This window comes from Copadichromis virginalis, linkage group LG3 (assembly GCF_057382275.1).
Source record: "Copadichromis virginalis isolate Kocher_CV1m ecotype Utaka linkage group LG3, C_Virginalis_male_GT1.1, whole genome shotgun sequence".
Classification (NCBI taxonomy): domain Eukaryota; kingdom Metazoa; phylum Chordata; class Actinopteri; order Cichliformes; family Cichlidae; genus Copadichromis; species Copadichromis virginalis.
Window position 1 is genome coordinate 36,430,510 of NC_140620.1, and position 23,538 is coordinate 36,454,047.

The following is a 23,538-nucleotide window of genomic DNA, read 5'->3' on the forward strand; positions in this document are numbered from 1 at the left end:
TATATATATATATATATATACATATATATGTGTATATATATATATATATATATATATATATATATATATATATATATATATATATATATGTTGGTGATATTAAAGTCCTGTTTGTGGCACATTAGTATATGTGAGGGGGCAAACTCCTCAAGATGGGTGGTGACCATGGTGGCCATTTAGAAGTCGGCCATCTTGGATACAACTTTTGTTTTTTCAATAGGAAGAGGACCATGTGACACATCAAACTCATTGGTAATGTCACAAGAAAAACAATTGTGTGCTTGGTTTCAACGTAACTTTATTCTTTCATGAGTTATTTACAAGTTTCTCTTTACCACAGATTACCACAAAGTAAAAGATCTCTCAGCAGCATTTTAGGCACTATTGCCCTTGTCAAATCAGTGAGCTGGGATCTTTTATTCTAAACATGAACTACTGTTACAGCAACAGACATGGACTACAGGTGCCCCACACAACAACTCAATGTCCACTATGTGAAGGAGCCAAACACATGCCTGCTCCTCTCGTTAACTGAGATAAACTGCTGGCATATTTGTTTTACATCTATACTGTCCAGTCTCTCCTGGTGGACATGGCAACACGTTATTCATGGTTACATACAATTTTAGACTGATGTGGGCCAAAGCCTGGCACATACTTGCCAACCTTGAGACCTCAGAATTAGGGAGACATTCAAAAGGGCTATTGGGGGGCGGGTATATATATACATACAAAACATTTGAATTTTACAGTGTTTACTTGATAAAATAAGTTAAATGTCACTGTTGTTATTGTCCGGCCGGAAACAGGCCGGGGGTGTCCAAATTCAGAGGCTGCTTCCACCTTCGCGACCTAAGTGGGCCAGGTCGTCCGAAAGCCAGGTAGACCGGAAATGAGCGACTGTGAAATTGGACGGTCTAGCCTTCAGAATTATGTCACCTCTGCCGTCTGTTCCTTGCTGTCTAAAATATAACTGGACGCTGGTGTGGATTCTCGACCATCTCACACTTCTGTTTAATCAGTTTTCTGTTTGACGTTTATTCAGCTGTGTGAAAACCCCGGAGGAACCCTCCCGAGGGATTAATAAAGTTTTATTTAATCTAATCTAATCTAATCTAAGATAAAAACTTTAATCTCAGCCAAACCAATTTACTCACGAACAAATAGAACACTGAAAAAGGCAAAACAACATATTTAAGTTATTTGAAGTTTACACAGCTACATTCTCGCCTGAAAATATGTTAAAAGTTTATTTTGCGACCCAGAAAGAGAAATAAGAGTAATATTAAAACTAAGTAGCTGAAGTACTAGCCATTGTTGGAAACTGGAATTGCAATCTGGGATATGGTTTTACAATTTTGTTGTCAGGATGTTTTAGTGCTACTATCATCTAGTTTTGATTCTGGTTCTGTCTTGGTTAAGTCCTAGTCCTGATATTGAACTGTTGTAGTCCTGTTTTAATTCCGGATCAGTTCTGGGTTTGGTTGAATTGGGGTTTAGTCCCTGTGTCTTGATACAGCCCCGACTTTGTTCTGCCTTGCTGCTTAATTAAAAAAAACTAGTTTAAGGTGTCCTGCATATGTGATGTTTATTTTTTCCCTATATGAAGTCATTCTTTTTTGAACAAAACTCAAAACAGAGCCTATTAATCTTTCAGTCATTTCAACCCTCACTTAATTTCCTTTCACTGCTCAGCTCTCACACAGTGGCTCAGCTATGCTCCAATCCCTCCATATTGTGGCCAATCACACGCGAGGATATAGGATAATATCATTATGTGAAAAACAGAGAGGGTGAGAGACGCGACAGTCAAGTGGAGCATCCGTCTGTCCTCTGGTCTTGGTCTTGTCTTGGTCTCAGTTTGGGCGGTCTTGACTACAAGGCTAGCATCTATACATAAGAAGTGGCCAGAGAATGGCAGGAGAAACATGAGCCGAAGTACTGGATCTCAGTGATATAAGGAGAACTTCCCTCCAACTTTTGCCCAATCACCTTAGTGTCCTGTTTATTACATATAATAAAAAGCATTTACTGCCTGGGTGTGGTGCTCTTTGTCCATCTTGATCTAAGAGGTAGCAAAAAGACACGGCAGCCATTTTTTAACTTGAACCTTTGACTGCTTGAATAAAGAAAAGAGAAAGTTATTTCTTGAGTTTGGATCATCTTCTCTCATAAAATAACCTGACAATGTCTAACTTGTTTCGTTGTTTTGAATAAGTGAACTTTGATAGGAGTCTGGCAACATGAGCAACACTTAAAAGCATTAACACTGATGTTATAATAAAGTTTATTTAAGATCAAATCTTTTTTTTAAAGAATAGAACAACTTAAAGTGGTCTGTCCACTCATCCCAGCAGTTTCCATTACTGTTCTGATTTGAAAATGGCTGTGGCAGTTCTAATTGAACTTGTTAAACTTCATCAGCAGGTTCAGCTGAAGTGAAGTCAGTGGAAGCCAATTTAAGTAAAAATGAAAGTTACTGTTTAAGTTGGCACTGCCTCTTAAACATGTTTGGCTGAACCTGCTGAGGAGGTTCAACAAGTTTAGCTGAATTGTTTAATCAAAATGAAAGTAACTGAAAGTAAAAGTTATTTACTGCTCATCATTAACATGAAGTCATCCAGCCAAAAGATGAATATTGTCAAGTGAAGACACTTGGTTACATGTGAAAAAATTAGGTGTTTTATAATTGAACATTATTTGTAACAAAGGAAACATCACAAAACAAAGGCAAAAGTTATTTGAAAGTTATAGATCTATTAATATTATATCCAGAGATTTATTTTTTTTACCTGGAGTAATTGAAAGTCTACAACATAAAGGCTTTTAATAGCATATGGACAGGGAAAAACTCACATGCTTACATATATTAATTTATATATATTAATTAATATATATATATTCATTTATATGTTAACACTAAGTCTTCAACAAAAACTCTTAAGTAAGAAACTTTATGCTGTGCAAATACAGAAATCCAATCACGATGAACAAAAAGATTCCAAAACTTCCCATAAAATATCTATAAATTTAATAATGACGCTCTGATGGCAGCTTGTAAAGGTGAATGTGAGTAGTTTTGCCCAGTTATCTAGCAATATACGCTGATCCTGGATTTTAAAGGTACTTTATTGAGAGCTTAACAGAGGACTGAAAAAATCTGACATTTAATTTCTAACCCTTTCATACATTCAAAAAATGTGGTTTAGTGCTATAGTTTGTATGTCAGCTCTATCACCTGTTTCAAACCTTGATGCTACTCAGCTGCTGGCTCTGCAGACCCAGTCGGAACTGTGACAGATGTGTCAGATGCTGTTGCTGCGTCTGCCATCATTCCTTCTGCTGCAGCTACTCCTGCTGCTGTTCCGAATGCTGCTCCTACTGCTAAACCTAGACTTCCTCCTCCTTTCATTAACGCTCCACCAAGGAGTGCACCCAGTAGAGCTCCTACTGTAACTCCTGCAGCTTTTGACAACAGATTTTTAGACACAGATTGTTTTGCCTTTGCTGCAGTTTCCTCTTCTGTTAAGTCTGGAGTTGACTGTTTGATGCGACCTTCCTCTTGTTGAATATCTCTCTTCACTTCTTGCAGCATCTCATTGGTGAAGTAGCCTCCTTTGTTTGCCTCAATAATCTTGTCAATGGTTTTGAGTAATTCTGCCACCTGATACTGGTTGCTCCTGTATTCATCTCCCTGGTTGTTCTTCCAGTATTTGTTATCAATGACGTGGCAGCAGCCACCACACTTCTTGATCAGATCGCCCAGAGCTTCACTTTCATTCACAAACTCTTCGATCTTCATTTCCTCAGGAAGCTGGTCACCATGAGTAAAGATTATTATAGTAAATCTAAGCGCTTCATCTGAGAAATATTGATTAATTTTGTCTATTACAGCCTTTTCATGCTCTGTGTATTTCTCCACTTTGAGAACAATGAGAAACACATGAGGACCAGGAGCACATTCTGTGATACACTTCACTATTTCAGACTTCATGTCCTCCTCAGACCTGTCTGTGTCAATAAATCCAGGAGTGTCAATAAAGAGTACCATTCTTCCACCGACTGACATGAACTTTGCCTGACATTCCTTTGTTCCAGATATCGGGGTATGATTTACTTCAAACACAGCCTCTCCACACAGGGTGTTGGCAATACTGCTCTTTCCAGCTCCAGTTTTTCCCAGGACCACAATCCTTCTTGCTGACTCTATAAAACAGTAATGATTCAGTGTCAGTTATTTATCTATTGTTCTGTCTAAAAAGGTGCAAGCAATAGTATAGAAGTAGTAAAATATCACTTAAACCTTAATGACACTACAATTAAAAAAATGAATGTCCAGTCTGCTTTTTTTTTAAGTGTAAGTAAAATTGCATATTCTTTACAAATCAGTCAGCTTTGGCTTACAAGTAAATATGTAAAAGTAGAAAAGAGTTTAATTCCACAGACCATTGTGCAGTTTAAACTAGGTTGTTCAGCTAGATGCTGATTTAAGATAAGATAAGATAACCTTTATTAGTCTCATAGGTGGGAAATTTGTTTGTTACAGCAGAAAGTGGACAGTGCAAAGTTATATAGCAAAAATTAGAGAACACTGGAATACAATAAGAACAATATACTGTACACAACTGTACAGAATAGAATAAAATAAAATAAAATACTATATGCAATAGAATGTAATAAAATAATATATACAAAAGGATAAATAGCATTTAGATGCAATAGAAACAACAAACTTATCCTGTTTATAAAGCTGCTGTAAAAAATATTTTTTAAACACTATTTTTACATACTATACTATTTACTTAATATTTTTTACTTTAAAACATTTGTTTAGGTATTCAGTGCAGTAAATATTCTTGACAATGAAAACAAACATTTTTATTCTTAGATGGCGTTAAGTGTCCTGTGCTGACTATTAATACAGAATAAATGATAATAACTTACCATCCATCTTTTTGAAAGAAACAAAACCAGGTCAGAGACACACGATTACTCACAACCCAAAGACTTTGTGACTGCACCTTTCGTTTTGTTCTGCACCTGTTTGACTTGTATCTTGGCAGTGCTTATTGCATTGTGGGGATTATTAAGACTGTCCAATTGCATGTGAGACAGCAACAGAACACATCTAAATATAAAAGACCATGACATTTTTATTGTTTTAGTACATTTCACACAGTTAAGTAGGGAGGCTGCTGCTGTTGATGACAATGAGCTGCAGCTGGCAAGGGCTGATGAGCAGCAGTTGTGGCTGACTTCAGGAGGGCTCAAAACCAATCCCCCAAAACACAAAAGGGACACAATACAACATTCAAGTTCAGATGGATGACTGCGACTGAAACATTTCAGGCAACTGGTGACGGTGTGGCATGGCAGGTGACCAGCGGCGTGCTAGAAGTGTAGGCCATGACTGAACAGGACGTGGACAAGCATGAAGTAGCTATGCGCAACATGGATTATAATATATTTTTAATTTATAGTTATAATTTCATTCAGAAAAAAATTACAATTTACGTCGGCAGTAATGACACCATGTTACGTCAATCAGAGGTCACTAAAATTTATATTAAGTTTGCCCCCCCCAAACTGGATCAGGGCCAGGGACATCTTTAGCTGCATGTTCTTAAATTTCCATCTGCAAAATCAGAAGCCCATGTAGTCCAAAAAAAAAACTACATGGGCTTCATAGATAATTGAAAACTTTCTAAAGGACCTCTGGTCTTGTTAGGAGAGAAGGCATCCAGGTGTCTTCATGATATAAAGACCTGGATGACCTCTAATTTTCTGCTTCTGAATTCAGATAAAGCAGAGGTTATTAACTGCACACGCTGTGAAACTGCTGCTACAGAAGCCACAAAATGTTGAAAAGACCCCAATACCAGAAAGTAAAGAGATGGAAGAAAGTTTGTTGTTGGGGTTTCCAGGTCATGTCTGATTTCATTAAGCAAATACGATAGCTTGGTCATTTTATTGATCACATCTTTGTCATATTTGCAACTCCAAAACACCACATTGCTGATTTTGCAGATGATTTGTACCTGCTGCTTAGAGCTGTCAAAATCTCACATTCAGACTTACATGTGACCAAAACAATTCACAACAGTTTTATTACTATCAGATTAAAGAATATATGCATTTATTAAATTCATATGTAATTAAAATAAAGTGTAGAAAGGAGGAGAGAACCTCTAACCACATAACTACACAAAAACTGTACAAAAGTACAATTGTAGTCATAATGTGTGTTACCATCAAGAGAAAGAGAGGCTGCATGCCATGAATTACATGGATCTTTGTCATTCGCTGTGTGCGTCATGGAGACTGCACAGAGAAAGAGAAACTACACATATGCGGTTTCTATATCACATCACACTGACAGTTCACAGCAGACCAAAATGAGCCTCAGAGCACTTCAGAAATATCCCGGCGATCCTGATGGCAAAGCATTCAGTTTTTCATTCAGTTTTTTCAATTAATCAGAAGTTAATTAATCATTAAACTCTACTGAGAGCCAATGTGTAGAATATAAAACAGTAGTTCTGTGAGTTTGCTTGCCAGAACATATTAATAGTCTGGCCAGCATTTTGTACTGCTTGGAGGCATAAAAGAGATTTGTCCAAGCTGGCAAACAGGGCATTACAATAATCTAAACCCAATGACACCAATGCATGAATACGTTTTTGCAGTTCAGCTGAGGATATTTTGGAATTTAGAAATGTTCCTTAAATAAATTTAACAGGAATGAAACGAAGATTTTACATGTGCGTCGAAGCCCAGAGAAGAATAAAATATTACACCAAGATTTCAAATGGTGGACTTATCAGTTGAACAAAAAGGAGGGCATGAATGATTTTAGGATGTAATTAAAAGAAGGAGCTGTAATCATGGTCTCATTCTTGTTGGTTTTTAAAACAAGCTCATTGCTACAAAGCTAAGCAGTAACCTGAGTTAAGCAGTGGACGAGGGTAAAAAGATGAAAAAAAAAACACTTGTAAGTACAGTTAGAGCAGGTCATCATGTTAACCCTTGCCCAATATTGTGTTTATTTAATAAATGGTAATAAGGCTGAAAACCAAAAAGCCACATATAATATCAAAACTTAAAAAAAAAGAAGGTTTTAAGCAGATGCTTTTATAACTATGCCCCAGTGTTGAACAGCACAGTAAAGCTTCTGTGCTTTTAAAAATAGAACAATTCAGTGTTTGAATAAGGGAGTGGTAAAATGTTTCGGTTTCCAGTGCTAGTTAAACAAGTTTCAAACAAAGAAGGTATTTTTAATTAAGTTCAGTTTGAAAAATGGAAGAGTGATGCATTCATTCCCTCTTGACAGGTTACTGGCACAGGTACACGTAATTCCATTAATGCATAGCTGCAGTTATTAAACGATGACTCAGTGTTTAGAGCTGTTCTCACTAAAGTAAAAAGCACCATCACTTCATGCGGAAACCCTCTTGGCGCCAGCTGCGGTCTCAAGGCTGGAGCCGAACAAAAACACCCTGATAACGACTGTGTTTAGTCCGTTTCTTCCCATTCCATGCAAGGCCACCTGGGTTGGCTGGAAGACTGTTTACTTAGCCTAGCAGGGCGAAGGACACTGTCTCAGCTGAACTCTGGACACGCACACACATACATATACACTGATATGCACACACTCATCCCCCCTTCCTTTCCAAATGCCTCCGATGCTTGTTCCCTCTTGGGAACACGGCGGGTCTGAGCCCGTGCTGGAATGGTAGCGCTGGGCAGGATGGCTGCTGTGTTTGCTTCGGATTACTCCTCACCCCCCACCCGACCCTGTGGCTTGTCACGTGTTCCATAATGTGGTGCTGTGGACATTTATGTGCTTTTTTTGTGCAGAGGAATTTTTTTTGTTTCCTGTTCTCATGCTGTCCTCCCAGGAGACCAGCACGAGTAGAGGTCTCATTTTTTCCTCTTGTACTTTCCCATTGTAGTGTATATTTCAGTGTCTTTTTTCTGTAACGCTACCGATCTCCGACCTGTATCCCCATGTGATGTCTGTGTTGTGTATGTAAGCTTGGGGGGGTTGGGGGGGGGCGCCCTATTTCACTGCAGGGCAACCTGCACGTGGCGAATAAAGCCTTGATTGATTGATTGATTAAATTCCAATGTCTTGTAATAACTGTAGCATATTTAATATGCATATACAAATACATAGAATTTGAAATAATTCAATCAAAATCAGCCACATATGGTCTGAATATGAGTCAGAAGCTACATTTTAATAGGGACATGCTGTCTCATGCATAACAAACACAAGCACAAGTTAAACACAAAGATACAAATGTTGTTTATCCATTTCACACCATTTCTGTTAAAATATGGCTATTTTAGACAAACATTTTAAAAATGATCTGAAATTAAAAAATAAAAAAAATAAAAAATTACATGTTTTACCAGCCACCTATTATGAATCCTGATTCTTCAAAAACAAAAACCATTTTCATGTTTTCTCCAATAAATTGTCAGAAAACTCATAAAACATCCAGTGGAACATGGTTTTCATTGTTACTCTGTGTCACAGATATGACAGTTATATGGTTTTGTGACTGAAAATCTTATATTATTGCATGATTTTGATGCTCAAACGTAGTTATAGAAGAAATAGTATGATTAGATCACCATGTAGCATTAGAACTCCTGCTCACAGCTTCAAGAATATGAAACATAACACAGTCAAAATGACAAGACACTCTGGGCCACAGTGGGAAGGTGACAGTTGAATGTTAATACCACGTTTTTTGGGTGGAGTAACTTGTTTCTGGGTAAGGTCAAACTATTTGGCAACTGTACAAATACAAAATGAAACAGCCACAACGCTGAGTTTCAGGTGTGGTCAAATAACAATAGTCACAAGTTATTTATTGGTGGCTGTAGCTCAGAAGGTAGATCTGCTAATCCTCCACTAATCTGAAAGTTGTTGCTTCGATGTTTGGCTGCTGCAGTCTGCATATTGAAGTATCGTCAGGAGAGATACTGAACCCCGTTGTGAATGTTACATAGAAAAGCACACTGGCATTGAAAGAAAGTAAGTGGGAATGAGGAAAACTGTATAACATGTTCTGAGTATAAGAAATGTTTCCTGTACCAATCTATTTACCACTGCAACGGTTTACACGGTCACTTAATAGTGAGGTGATTGGGTTCTCCTCAAGTTTAAAATGGTCAGCTCATGCATTCACACTGTTGGAGCCAATAGAAGAAAAGTCTTATGTGCACTGCAGGTCTCAATTTAAACGACAATACAGTCTGTCTGTCTAACAGAATGGAATGGAAAGAAATTTAATGTATTATCTTAAATTACTTATTTTTTACTTTATAGTAAATACTCAATAGCAAAATGTATTTAATATGTTATATTTTGATGGATTTTATGCAACCATCAACAACAGCTGTGTTTTAATGAGTAATAGTAAAAAGCAATTTAATACATGTGAAATAAAATTTTGTCATTGTCATAAGCAAACAATCCCAAGACAAACATATTACTTGGTGTTGTACTTAGAGCTGTTTGGCAAAGAGGTTTAAGGGTAAACTTTACAGGCAGAGTTGTGTATTTACGAATACACGGACAATACCTTTTGATAACAGGATGGGTGTTTGGTTGGAATTGTTATCAATGAATCATACAAAATACACGTGAAAAAAAAACTGAGTCACATAATTAAAAAGTTGTTTTATTGATGCACAGAACATGTAAATGATTATGTAAAGGTCCTCTGAAGCTGCTGGTACCTCTGCATATAAAAGCTTTAAAACATCACAAACCTGAGAAGATCAAACAATTTCATAATCAAGTTGCAATTGCCAGGAACACATGTTTATATTTTATTATACATGTTTTAATATATGACCACTACTTTGTATTTACTCAACACATTCAGGAACTTGCAAAACAGAATAAAACCTTTATTCTTTCCATAAAGATTCCAAATGGGCCAAATTATTAAACTATTTTAATACAATGGTTTACCCACACAGATTAATGACAATATTTTTATGTAAGCTTTATATGTATAATGATTAGGCTATTTTATTATATGGCTGTGGATCTGTGTTTATTCAAATGGATTCCATGGATTGTATATTATCTCATACAAAGCATGAAGTCTATTCCAAATGGCCTCAAAAACCCCCACAACTTCCTTTTCAAAAGGTTCTGGGACTGGAATGGAGACTGATTCAGAAGGAACAGGAACAGATGGAACAGATGGAACAGGAACAGATGGAACAGGAACAGATGGAACAGATGGAACAGATGGAACAGGAACAGATGGAACAGGAACAGATGGAACAGGAACAGATGGAACAGATGGAACAGGAACAGATGGAACAGATGGAACAGGAACAGATGGAACAGATGGAACAGGAACAGATGGAACAGGAACAGATGGAACAGATGGAACAGGAACAGATGGAACAGATGGAACAGGAACAGATGGAACAGATGGAACAGATGGAACAGGAACAGATGGAACAGGAACAGATGGACCAGATGGAACAGGAACAGGTGGAATAGATCCCTTTCCAAACTTCGATTTGATCAACAAAGCTGAGACAATTGCAAATAATCCTGTGATGACAGCAAAACCCACAAAATATTTAAGCCATGATTTTTGTGCATTTTCCATGTGTCTCTTAATGATGTTAACTTTAGCCTGCTTTCTAATCTCTTCCTGTGACAGATTTTCTGATGACTTTCTAACCCGATTTTCCTCTTTTTGTATTTCTGTCTCCAGTGTTTGGAGCTTTTCATTAGTGTAGTATCCTCCATTGTTTTCTGTCACTATATCTTCTATGCTATTGAGCAGCTCTGCCACCTGGAACTTGTTGCTTCTATATTCATCTTCCTGGTTGTTCTTCCAGTATTTATTGTCAATGACGTGGCACCGACTCCCACACTTCCTCACCAGATCACTCAGAGCTTCACTTTCATTAACAAAATTCTTGATCTTCATTCCTTCGGGGAGCTGGTCACCATGAGTAAAAACCACTGCAGCGTATTTAAGAACATCTTCAGAGAAATGTTCACATAATTGTGCGATGACAGCCTTTTCGTGCTCTGTGAATTTCTCTGCTTTAAGCACAATGAGAAAAGCATGAGGACCCGGAGCACACTCTGTAATACAGCTCAACATCTCATGCTCCAACTTCTCAGACCTGCTTGGGTCAAAGAAACCAGGAGTGTCGATTAAAGTTAGGCTTCTTCCATCAACAGTCTTGGTCTCACTCTGAGACAAACATGCGTTTGAGTCATTAAAATGATTAATCTTCAATCTGGTCTCGCCAAATATGGTATTAGCCAGACTGCTTTTCCCAGTTCCAGTTTTTCCCAGCAGGACAATTCTCCTTGTCTTTGTCACTGGAAGAAAAAATGAATAGATGAACAAATCAGATTAACTCATTACCTCATCTGCTTCCTGACATCTCTGATCAATTTTCAAATTCAGATCAAAAATCTATCAACCCAGTATCACAGCAAAACGTGTAATAGACACGCCGGACCACCGTGTCTATTTCACACCATGCCTCTCCAAAACGTGAAATGGAGATGTATGAAGAATTTTTCGCGACCAGCAGGGGGTGTTGATATATTAAGCTAAGAAGTCAGTAATGAACAAAAAACCATTATTGCATAAGTACATTCAATTGTCCTTAACAGTCACAAACTATTAAGCTTAATATGTATATACATGTAAATATGTTTTTGTTTTTTTTTTGTTTTGGGGTTTTTTGTGTCCCGTTTGGATCTTTAGCCATCAGAATTGTTGTCTTAAGGCCAAGAAAGATGCCAAGCATCAAATAAAAAAGCTCCCTCTGGTGTTACTGCAACTTCTGCATGCTTGTCTTTGTCACGCTTTGGAGAGTCAAAGTGTTAAACAGACATGGGGGATATAGGTGTCTGTATCTCCTTAAAGGATGCCCCTGTGTTGGCAAAATTTTGCATGAACAATGTCACATATATGTTTTAACAAAACAAATTCGTTATAAATCCCAACTCTTTCTGAACTCGCTTTACCAACAAACATTTTTATCAGTTAATAAATTAAAAGGGGTGATTTGTATTGTTTGTTTGTTTGTTTCTTGCTTTTTACTTTAAATTACACACAAAGAAATGTGATTCAAACCTAGTATCATTCTGGTTGATTTGAAGGAAAATATCACTGACATCTACAGCATAAGAGTGTCTGAAATCTTTTAGCTAATCATTCATCAGTGTCATTTATTGGTCCTTGTGATTACGCTGCATATAGAGACTTCAACCAAACAGATGCAAGTACAAAGTAAATTTAAAGCATGTTTGAGATTTTAAAAGAAATCTTACTGCAGTACTACACTGCAAGCCATGTGTCAGCAAACAAGCCTTGATACCCAGAAATCTTGCTTGTATTTATAAGATTGATAAAGCTTAGAGCAGCAATACTGTTAAACATTTTTTCATAGCAAAATAGTTCTTGAGATTAACTCAGTTAATTAAAAATATAGGTCACAGTTTAGGATTTTGATTACTAGAGTGACAAACACTCATACGTTGGAGTAATGACTATTTAATAGTTACTTACCCTCCATGCTCTCCAGAAAATAGAAATCTGTCAAAAATGTAGTCTGGTTCCCGACGTGTCTCTGCAGTGAGTCGTTTGCTTTTGTTCTCGTACTGCGGACTTACCTTATGCTTCGCTTCTGCTACCTGTCTAACTTGTTCTCTGGGTTTTAGCCAGAATAAGTGAACAAAACACTGCGCACAGTGTACGTTTACATATAATAATCCACAGTGCTGCAACACAGAGATAAAGATAATAAATAACTACATGACCCAAAAACATGATACAAGAAGAAAGAAAAAGTTAAGCTGTATTTCATTGACCTTACAGATTTTTAAAAAAATATTTTTATTTCTATTCTTCAGAAAAGTGGAATTTATTTCTGCTTGAATATATGAATACTTCTTATATTGGCCTTTAAATCCTTACCTTACACTACTAACTCCGTAAATTCTTTGTTCTGTGAACTACATATAACTTATTCAAAATTTGGATTTATGTTAACAAAATACAAACGTCTGCATTTTCTTTTGATTTATTTAGTCTCATTTGTTGCTGCATTTGTCAGTCAGTAACTTTTATACAGTCTGGAAACATGAGCAACACTTAAAAACATTAAAACTGACATTACAATAAAGTTTGTCGAAGATCAAATCTGTCAGTGGTCTGTCCACTCATCCCAGCAGTTTCCATTACTGTTCTGGTTTAAAAATGGCTGTGGTAGATTTGGCTGATCCTGTTAAACTTCATCAGCTGGTTCAACTCAAGTAAAGTCAGCGGAAGCCAAATTAAGTAAAAATGAAAGTCGCTGTTTAAGATGTCACTGCCTCTTAAACATGTTTGGCTAAACCTGCTGAGGAGGTTTAACAAGTTCAGCTGAATTAACATGAGGCTAGTAAATGAAAATTGTCAAGAAGTTGAAGAAACTTGGTTACATGTGAAACAATTAGCTGCTTTATTAGTGAAGACTTGTAGCAAAGAAAACATCGAAAAAAGAAGCAACAATATTTGAAAGTTATAGATCTGTTATTGTAATACCCAGAGATTTTGTTTAAGCTGGAGTAATGGACATATTCATGGGTAAATTCTGAAATATAAACTGCAACATAAAGGGTTTTATAGCATATGACGAGGGGGGAAAATCACATTCTTACATATCATTAAGCATAAGCTACTTCATTTATATGTTAACAGTAAGTATTCAACAAAAACTCTTAAGTAAGATATTTTGTATAATGCAAATACAGAAATCCAATCATGATGAACAAAAGGATTCCAAAATGTCTCATTCTATAATTTTAACAATGACTCTATGATGGCAACTTATAAAGGTGAATGTGAGTAGTTGTGCCCAGTATATGCTGATTCTGTACATCTGTGGATTGTAAAGGTACTTTTTTGAAAGCTTAACAGATGTTTTAGATATTTAATTTATAACCTGTTTTTACATTTAAAAAAATAAACAAAGTGTGTTTTAGTGTTGTAGTCTCCTTTCTTTGCTTCATCACTGTGCACCAGTTTCATGTCCGTGAAACGTGGTACTCCTGGTTTTATTTGGCTGCTGGCTCTGCAGATACAGCAGGAACTGTGCTAGATGATGTTGGTGCATTGTTTTTAGCTACTTTCGCTGCAGCTGCTATTCCCAATGCTACTCCTACTCCTACTCCTACTAAACCTACAGTGCTGTCTTCTTTCCCTAATTGTATCGTCCCACCCAGGAATGCACCTAACAGATCCCCTGTTGTAACTCCTGCAGCTTTTGACAACAGATTTTTAAACACAGATTGTTTTGCCTTTGTTGCAGTTTCCTCTTCTTTACTATCTGGAGATGACTGTTTGATGCGACCTTCCTCTAGTTGTATATCTCTCTTCACTTCTTGCAGCATGTCGTTGGTGAAGTAGCCTCCTTTGTTTGCCTCAATAATCTTGTCAATGGTTTTGAGTAATTCTGCCACCTGATACTGGTTGTTCCTGTATTCATCTCCCTGGTTGTTCTTCCAGTATTTGTTATCAATGACGTGGCAGCGGCCCCCACACTTCTTGATCAGATCGCTCAGAGCTTCACTTTCATTAACAAACTCTTCAATCTTCATTCCCTCAGGAAGCTGGTCACCATGAGTAAAGATTATTGTAGTAAATCTAAATGCTTCATCTGAGAAATATTGGTTCATTTTGTCTATTACACCCTTTTCATGCTCTGTGTATTTCTCCACTTTAAGCACAATGAGAAAAACATGAGGACCAGGAGCACATTCTGTGATACACCTTGTTATTTCAGACTTCATCTCCTCCTCAGACCTGTCTGTGTCAAAAAATCCAGGAGTGTCAATAAATAATATGGTTCTTCCACCGATATTCATATACTCTGACTGACATTCACTTGTTCCAGATTTGGGGGTATGATTTACTTTAAACACAGGCTCTCCACACAGGGTGTTGGCAATACTGCTCTTTCCAGCTCCAGTTTTTCCCAGGAGCACAATCCTTCTTTTTGACCCTATAAAACAGTAATGATTCAGTGTCAGTTATTTATCTATTACTTTGTCAAAAGCAGTGCAAGAAATAAACAGTAAATTGAAGCGGAGGTAAAACTGCATGATGTGTACAAGCCAGTCATTACTGGCTTACAAGTAAATATGGAAGAGTAGAAAAATGTAATTTCTCTGATTGTTGATCAAAGTTTAGACTTAGCTGTTCAGATGGTGGATACAACTAAATCATTTTGAATTATTAACTCTATCAAGCATACACTCAGTGTATTACAGTCTTGAATATATTATATAACATTTGCATAACTACTTTAGGTATTCAGTGGAGTAGATCATGTTGACTGAGAAAAACAATCACTTTCAGAGAACTTTCTTCCTTTGTGATCCCACATTTCTGTTAATCATTAATACAGAATACATGATAATAATTGCGACTTACCATCCATGTTTTTGAAAGCGAAATCAGCGCAGAAACACACGATTACTCAGATCCTGTGGACGTTGTGACTGCGCCGTTCGGTTGTTTCTGTACCTGTTGGACTTGTTTCTCAGCAGCAAACTAAAGTGATGAGCTTACCTCATAGTGTGTTTCTCTTTTTTTCCCACACCTGGCAACAGCATGAGAAAACTATTGTGCATATTTAAATGTTATTTATTTAAATAAATTAATAACAAAAACACAATTTTTCTTTTCATTTTTATATAAAAATCTTGGCGAGCATATTGTTATAACCCAAAGTTAAATGTCTGTAGTAAATATGACAAAAGCAAAAGAGAGTTTATACGTTTCATACTGTTCTAGAATACTATAATGAAAAGTTTTACTATATATACATAAAAGGTGTGTGTTACGTATTTGAAATCTTCAAGCAGCTGTTTCCTTGTTGATCATCTGCTTCCATCTCACCCTAACCCTAGCTTCATCCTCTGTTACACCAACACGCTCACTCTTTGAGCAAGTGTTTGGGCATCAGTGAGAAGAAAAAAACTCCCTTTTAACAGGGAGAAAAAGGAAATGAGGGCACAGGCATAACTATATAACTTTATTATTATTATAACATTATTCCAATATATCAAAAATACAAAATAAACTCAAAATTCTGCGACACAGAAGCAGCCATCCGACAATTGTAGTGTATCTACGGGAGGATTCAGGTCACCTGATCATGCCCTGACTATATGCTTTGGCAAAAATGAATGTTTTAAGTATTGTATGAGCATCCTGAGAGCGAAGTGCTCTAATGGGGTGATTTGGTACTATATGGTCTTTAAGATAAGATGGGACCTGATTATTTAGGATTATTTAGCCAAGCCTTTCCAATTTTGTCTCCATCTTTGTCAAACTTGGTCACTGCTAATGAAAACGTTATCATCTGCAACTCTACCAGGGCTACGTCATCATTACATCTGTCTCCCTCTCATTCCCACAGGTATTCTATAATTCTACTGGACATAGTTGCTCCCTACACTCACTACAGTTCACACTGAAATGTAATGAAATGTGAACACTATAAATAGATTCAGTTACCGCTGGGATAATGAACAATTATACCCAACTTAATGAATGTCTTTTTAGTTAAATAGCTGACTTGTTTTTACCCATGAGAGTTTGGTGAACTGTCCCTGTGCCCTATGACAGCTGGGCAGGCTCCAGCCTCACTATAACCCTGATTTCGATAAGCAGAATAAACTGGATGGATGAATCCTTTTCTTTTTTTTCTTTCATTCTCTTTTCAGCTGCTTTTGCATATTTTTCTGACTTTGATCAATATTTACATTCATTTTCATATTCAAAACCAAGGCAGCTACAAGAGAGCCTTTGTTGAGCTGGGTAATTCATTTTCACTTGTAACAGAAAAATCACACAGAAGAGGGACTATTTGGGAAATGTAAGTCAAGTTTGACATGATTTGTATTTGACCTGAAATACAATCTAAAATCCAATTATGATGACACTTTGTGATTTTGTCAGATTTAGCAAATAAAATGATTTGCCATCATAATTAGAGTCATAATGTAATATCTAAAAATCCAGAAATGTTTGGCTAAAATGAAGTGAGTCTTTCAGATATTCAAGTAAAAATTCTACAGTACTACACTGATACACACACATACACATATATTACTTTAGGAATTTTTTGTTGACTTCACATTAGAAATGTTTTAGCTAGCAGAACAAAGATGCAGGAGAATCTGTTTCTGCTCATTTTGATGGGTAAGTGGATGATCTTATCAATCATACAGCAGTACTGTTAGCTTAAAGCAATAAGAGTGATTCTGGACTGATGCACCTGTTAAATGGCAGTAATGGTGAAATAATTGTATTCGGAGCCTTATATAAACGAGAGGAACAGTGTAAGTGATTTTCTTTTTGCATTTTTATATTATAGAGCAAGGCCAAAGTTTACTTACTTTTACCTTACTTTTTAGACAAAAATGTCAGCAGTTTTTAGGTGTGTCTGCATGTTTGTGCTAAATGATAACAAAAAGGTTAGTGTGATTAAACAGGTGCTTTTGTGACAGTGATTATTGGGGGGAGCTGGAGGCTGGCCCCGTTTGAAGTCTTTAACTCATTTTATTGATTTTATCTAAAAAAAAAAGAAAAAATAATCACAATCAGGGTGAGAGTCACGCATGCTCCAGCTCCATGTGAGGCAGCTTTACCAGAGCAAGACTCTGAGAGAGACAGGTGCATCTTCGCACAGAAACCAGTCTGGACCAAATGACAAAACGCTGAATTGACCATTTGAGCCCCGACCAAGGACTCCACCCTGAACATCAGTGAAGCCATTTAAAATAGAGATGACCCTACCATTTACCAATGACACTTGTATATAAGAGAGCTAAACATTAAACATTGGCCAGTGAGACTGTGAGGGACGGTTTTTAACCTGACCAGTGAGCCAACTTTAAGTCCTTCTGAGTGAATCACACAGAGGTTTAGAAATCAACCAAGGTGGCTTTGCAAATTTTGGAGAGAGAAAAAAACACAACTCCTGACCAGCTTTTCTGCACCTGTTTATCATCACCTTGTACCAGCAGTGATCAGTGTTGCTGTGGCCCAAACATCACTCTGTAAGAGATTTTTTGATAAGCTGACAAAGAGCTTTTTTTTACCGCCACTAAGACTCTGCATTTGGATCTGATCCAGCACACCTCAGGAAAGCAGCGACACATAAAAGACTGTGACTTACAAGAAGCGGTCGACATTTGATGACAGATCTTAGATAATCGTGACGTACTGTATTTGAGAGTGTGTAAGTGCTCTAAAATTGTATATTATGCTTTTAAAATGTGAAATGTGATGTGATTTTAAGCACCAAAGAACATGATTTTTAGAAAAATGTTATTCTTATGTTTTGAACGTATGCGTGATTTAAAAAAAAAAATCTATCACTATTGTATGCCTTATAGAAAATGTGTTAATTGTATGTATTTGTAATCATGTATCTTTGATAAATAAAATAACAACAGTCACTTGGAAGTGAGACTGTTAATCACAAAAATGGTGGACAGAAAAGAATTTTCCAGTTTAGAATAAATCAGAATAAATCAGATGACTCAGTTAACATTTTGGATTTATTTACATAATATCAACATATCAAGGAGTTTATGACTTCTCTGTTTTTCTTTTCTCAAAGAAAAGACATAAAACTTCACAAAATGTGAAGTTACAGCACAATTTACCCAGACGTACTTCTTTTTCAGTCAGGGTCCTTTTACAACATCCATATTAGCTCAGGTAATGAAAATACAATTATGGCATAGACAGGAAGTAAACTTTAACATTTGAAGTTCAAGTCTTGCTTAGACGATGTGAAGCATCTCATGGACCTTTTTTCTTGGATTATGCATCAACCTTATGCAAATCAGTTGTAATTTATTTGAACACATGTAGAAAGCAGCACTTCCTTTCTTCTGTGATGCATTTACTTTACTACATAAACTAGACATTAGTGTTGCCAACGTTAACATTTCTCATGTCACCATCGAGCATTTTTAAAACCCAACTTCAGTATATGCAGTGTGGACTCGCAGATGGAAATAGCAATGAATCTAGATATTCAAAGTTTTCATCAGGCTAACTTTAATATCTTCAAGGTTTTTGTTTTATGTTTTAAATCAAACATTTCAGCATTTTGTATATTTTCCAAAATGGCACGGCCTCCCCTTCTGAACATCTTCTAATCATGCCGTCCCTATTTCAGTAGCGGCTGGGGACGAAGACAAACGGCTGCTGCTGCTGGAGGAGCACCGGAGCCAGGGCAGCAAACATTGGATAGTGCCACAAGTGTGTGTGTGTATGTGAAACATAAAAATAAAAAGCAAAACAACAAGCGGGTCCTGTCAGGTCCTGTCAGGTTTACATTATCATATACCAAATCCCTAATATAACCAGACCCAGGTAGAATTAATGTTGTTCACTGTAAGAAACTACAAAGTTTCATCAATAGTTTTTATTTCTGTAAGCACTACTAAAAAAAAGGAAGAAGGAAAAAGGATATATACATTTCCATACAATATGTACGTGATTCTTTGAATTATAATGTGACATAATCAAGTTTAAATCAAAGCATTCACCCCTACTTGCTAAAATCTACAAGTAACAAACACTTAGTTTGTTGCAAGTAAAAGTAGCATTTTTAGCATTTATTCAAGGAAAAGTTATGTTTGGTCAGCACTATTTTTCCTTGAATAAATATCTCAATAGTTCCTCTACTATCTCTACTTATAAAGTAATCATACAAGTCATAAGAAAACAACACTCCTTTCTCTGCTCTCTTTGCTTTCCACTCTCTGTCGTTGTCATGATCCTAACAATTATTTAACAGTGTGTTCCAGGACAGCTTTAGCAGCTTTCTGAATGGCTTCCGATGCACTTTCTGATTGTTCAGCTGCAGCATATCCTAACCAACCTCCCTCTAACCCTTTCTGTGCAGCCAGTGATACTGTTGCATCTGTGTGCTCCTGCAGATTCAAAAAAGTTGATGTGACCATCTTTGCCACACCAAGAAAGGCTCCAACCAATACGCCTGTTGCTGTACCTGCAAATATAATCAGCAGCTTGTTCATCACACCCTTTTTAGCTTCAATTGCAATCTGTTCAACCGACATGTTTGCTGATGACTGTCTAATAAGCTCTTCCTCTTTCTGTAGTTCACTTTCTATCTTTTGTAGCATCTTATTGGTGTAGCAGCTTCCATTGTTTGCCTCACTTATCTTGTCTATTGTCCTGAGTATCTCTGCTACTTGGAACCGATTGCTCCTGTAGTCATCTTCTTTGTTGTTTTTCCAGTATTTATTATCAACAACATGGCATCTGCCTCCACACTTCTCCACCAGATTGCTGAGCTCTTTGTTATGACTGATGAATTCCTCGATTCTCGTTCCCTCTGGGAGCTGGTCGCCATGAGTGAAGACAACGGCAGCGTATTTCATAGCATCTTCAGAGAAATCTTGACATATTCTTTTGATTACATCTTGCTCCTGCTGTGTAAATTTCTCCACTTTAAGGACGATGAGAAAAGCATGAGGTCCGGGAGCGCACTCTGTCATGCACCTCACTATCTCATCCCTGAGTAATTGCTCAGACATGCCTGTGTCAAAAATACTACGAGTGTCAATAAAACTGATGTTATTTTCATTTACAGACTTAATTACTAAACGGGGCACACTTATTTCAGAAACGGGTGAATGGCATACGTTGAAGACATTCTCTCCCAGTATGGTGTTGGCCAGGCTGCTTTTCCCAGCCCCAGTTTTTCCGAGTAGAACAATCCTCTTTGAAGTCAGTGCTGGAAGACAAAAATACTCTGTGTAAATGAAGGAAAGTAAAGATCAATTTCAAAATGTCTTGTTGGTTTGCTGCTGAATAACCATAACCTGGTTATGGTTTTGTTTATGTGTTTCCTGGAGTAAATGAATTTTCTATGAAATTGTCCTGGCCCCCCGGATTCAGATGGCCTTATTTAATGTCAGGTCTCTTTCAAATAAGGCCTTCCTCCTAAATGACTTTTTTCTCACCTCAGGACTGGATGTCCTATTTCTAACGGAGACCTGGACTTCTCCGGGTGAGTTCATCCCCTTCTCTGAGCTTCTACCTCCTGACTGTGCCTTCTTTAGCTCACCTAGGCTAACTGGTAGAGGTGGTGGCTTAGCCTCGGTTTTCAATAATAAACATGATGCACGGCTGCTATCCTCTCCAACCTATTCCAGTTTTGAAGTTCAGCTATTGGAACTGACGGGCTCTCGGACCACTTTGTGTGTCGTGGTCTATCGTCCGCCTAAATATCATAAGATGTTTATCTCTGAATTTGCTGATTTTTTGGGATCCGTTCTTTTTAAATATGATTCTGTTATTGTTTCTGGAGATTTTAACATTCATGTCTGCTGTATGAATGACCAATTGGCTAAAGACTTTCTTGTGCTGACTGATTCTTTTAATCTTATTCAGTGGGTGAATCAGCCTACCCATGTTCAAGGCCACACCCTTGATTTGGTTTTTTCATTCAATGTGGACATTTGCATTAAGGAAATCAGGAATACTGGTCTCTCTGATCATTCCCCGGTCATCTTCGATGTAGACCTGGGTGATACTGGACAATACCTAAACTCTCCTCTTTATCCTACGCGCACTATTAATGCTAATACTGTGGTCAACTTTATTACGTCTTTTGTTAACTCCCCATTTAGTATGCTGGATTGTTCTTCCCCACACACACTTGAGAACTCTACTAATACTCTTTTTACCACCTGTTCCTCGATTCTTAACATTGTTGCACCCATCAAAATGAAACGCCCTAGAACTTTCTCACAATGCTGGTTAAATGATTCTGTTCGTGCCCTACGACGTATATGTCGGCGTGATGAGAGGAAGTGGAGGAGTGATAGACTTCAGTCTTCTTATGATATTTTACGTATTAGCCGCTCGAAGTTCCAAACTGCTGCCAGAACGGCTAAAGCGGCTTTTCTCTCTAAAATTATTACCACTAATGGTGATAATCCACGAATTCTATTTAAAATTTTTAACTCTGTGGTGAACCCCCGTCCCTCTATGCCACTGCTGTCTTCCCCGGGTCTTTGTGGAAAATTCTCAAACTATTTTTTAGATAAAGTTTTATCCCTTAGATCTACTCTTCCTCTGGTGACTGATTGTATGTCTACTCCTGATTGTTCGGCCACCTTTTATCAATTTGAACCCGTTTCTCTCTCCACTCTGAAGCGTCTAATTGATAAATTGAACAATACTAACTGTGTACATGATGCTCTCCCATCCCGTATTGTTAAGGATTGTTTCAGTGTAATTGGACCTTGTTTATTGTCCATATTGAACTTCTCCTTGCTTTCTGGCTATGTACCTTCAGCTCTCAAGCATGCCATAATCCAACCTGTTCTAAAAAAAAGGAACCTTGAGCTTAGTGATTTTGCCAATTTTAGGCCAATTTCTAAGCTTCCCTTTATGGCTAAAATACTTGAGAAGGTGGTTCTGCTCCAACTGCAGACCTACCTTGATGAGAATAATATAAATAATAAATTTCAATCGGCCTTCAAACAACATCACAGCACAGAATCAGCATTGCTTCGTGTTTTCAATGATCTCCTACTAATGGCTGACAACGGACGCCCCTCAGTCTTAGTGCTTTTGGATCTATCATCGGCATTTGACATGGTTGACCATAATATCTTATTAGCGAGACTTGAGCACACTGTAGGCATCAAGGGCGCTGCCCTGGATTGGTTTAAATCCTATCTCTCCAATCGGCTCTCTACGGTACATCTGGCTACATCCTTTTCCTCGGCTGTACCTTTTTGCTGTGGTGTCCCCCAGGGATCTGTGCTGGGCCCTACCCTTTTCTCATTATACTTGCTTCCTTTAAGTGCCATCTTTGAGAAATACCATATTGCTTATCACTATTATGCAGATGATATCCAGCTCTATTTTGAGCTAAACGACGATCTTGCTCTGTCTCTGAATAGCCTCCGAGAATGCATGTCTGAGGCCAAGAAGTGGTTGTTGTCGAATTCTCTTATCCTTAATGAGAAGAAAACCGAGATTATGATTTTTGGTAGTAATGCCCTTCGTGCCAAACTCCGGGATGCCTTTGGTTTTCTTAGTTGTTCTCTCTCTGATACTGTCAGGAATCTGGGTGTCTTATTTGACAGCTCCTTTTCATTTGACAAACAAGTGTCTGCTGTTGTCAGATCTAGTTTTTACCAGCTTCGTCTTATCTCTAAGGCTAGGCGCTATATCCCGCATAAAGATCTCGAAAAGCTCATCCACGCCTTTGTAACGTCGAGGCTAGACTATTGTAATTCACTTTATTGTGGTCTCCACTCTTCCCTTTTACAGAGATTACAGACAGTTCAGATTGCTGCAGCTCGCATTCTAACTAAAACCAGCAAGTTTGCCCACATTACTCCTGTCCTTGCCGATCTGCACTGGTTGCCTGTCAAATATCGTATTCAATTTAAAATTTTGTTGTTTACTT

At 37.4% G+C, this 23,538-nt stretch overlaps 4 protein-coding genes across 4 annotated transcripts; all 4 read right to left on the reverse strand.

The window, feature by feature from the left end:
- Window positions 1-2,810: 2,810 nt before the first annotated feature.
- On the reverse strand, window positions 2,811-5,008 carry LOC146714421 (GTPase IMAP family member 7-like). Its single transcript, XM_085450900.1, has 2 exons — window positions 4,945-5,008; window positions 2,811-4,206 (listed from the first exon to the last, which is right to left on the reverse strand). Exons 1-2 carry the CDS (start codon window positions 4,949-4,951, stop codon window positions 3,257-3,259), a joined length of 957 nt encoding a protein of 318 aa, XP_085307026.1. The 5' UTR covers window positions 4,952-5,008; the 3' UTR covers window positions 2,811-3,256.
- A 4,666-nt stretch (window positions 5,009-9,674) lies between these two features.
- Window positions 9,675-12,735, reverse strand: LOC146714422 (GTPase IMAP family member 7-like). The gene is made up of 2 exons (XM_085450901.1): window positions 12,582-12,735; window positions 9,675-11,380 (listed from the first exon to the last, which is right to left on the reverse strand). The coding sequence occupies exons 1-2, from the start codon at window positions 12,586-12,588 to the stop codon at window positions 10,077-10,079; spliced, it is 1,311 nt and encodes a 436-aa protein (XP_085307027.1). The 5' UTR covers window positions 12,589-12,735; the 3' UTR covers window positions 9,675-10,076.
- A 375-nt stretch (window positions 12,736-13,110) lies between these two features.
- Window positions 13,111-15,561, reverse strand: LOC146714423 (GTPase IMAP family member 7-like). The gene is made up of 2 exons (XM_085450902.1): window positions 15,489-15,561; window positions 13,111-15,057 (listed from the first exon to the last, which is right to left on the reverse strand). Exons 1-2 carry the CDS (start codon window positions 15,493-15,495, stop codon window positions 14,111-14,113), a joined length of 954 nt encoding a protein of 317 aa, XP_085307028.1. The 5' UTR covers window positions 15,496-15,561; the 3' UTR covers window positions 13,111-14,110.
- A 3,180-nt stretch (window positions 15,562-18,741) lies between these two features.
- LOC146714424 (GTPase IMAP family member 7-like) lies at window positions 18,742-20,719 on the reverse strand. Its single transcript, XM_085450904.1, has one exon. It carries the CDS (start codon window positions 20,642-20,644, stop codon window positions 19,871-19,873), a length of 774 nt encoding a protein of 257 aa, XP_085307030.1. The 5' UTR covers window positions 20,645-20,719; the 3' UTR covers window positions 18,742-19,870.
- Between the last annotated feature and the right edge of the window lie 2,819 nt (window positions 20,720-23,538).

What these genes read in the sequence shown, in the direction of transcription:
- LOC146714424 (XM_085450904.1), bottom strand. Translation starts at nt 20,644, where the DNA reads ATGTCTGAGCAATTACTCAGGGATGAGATAGTGAGGTGCATGACAGAG.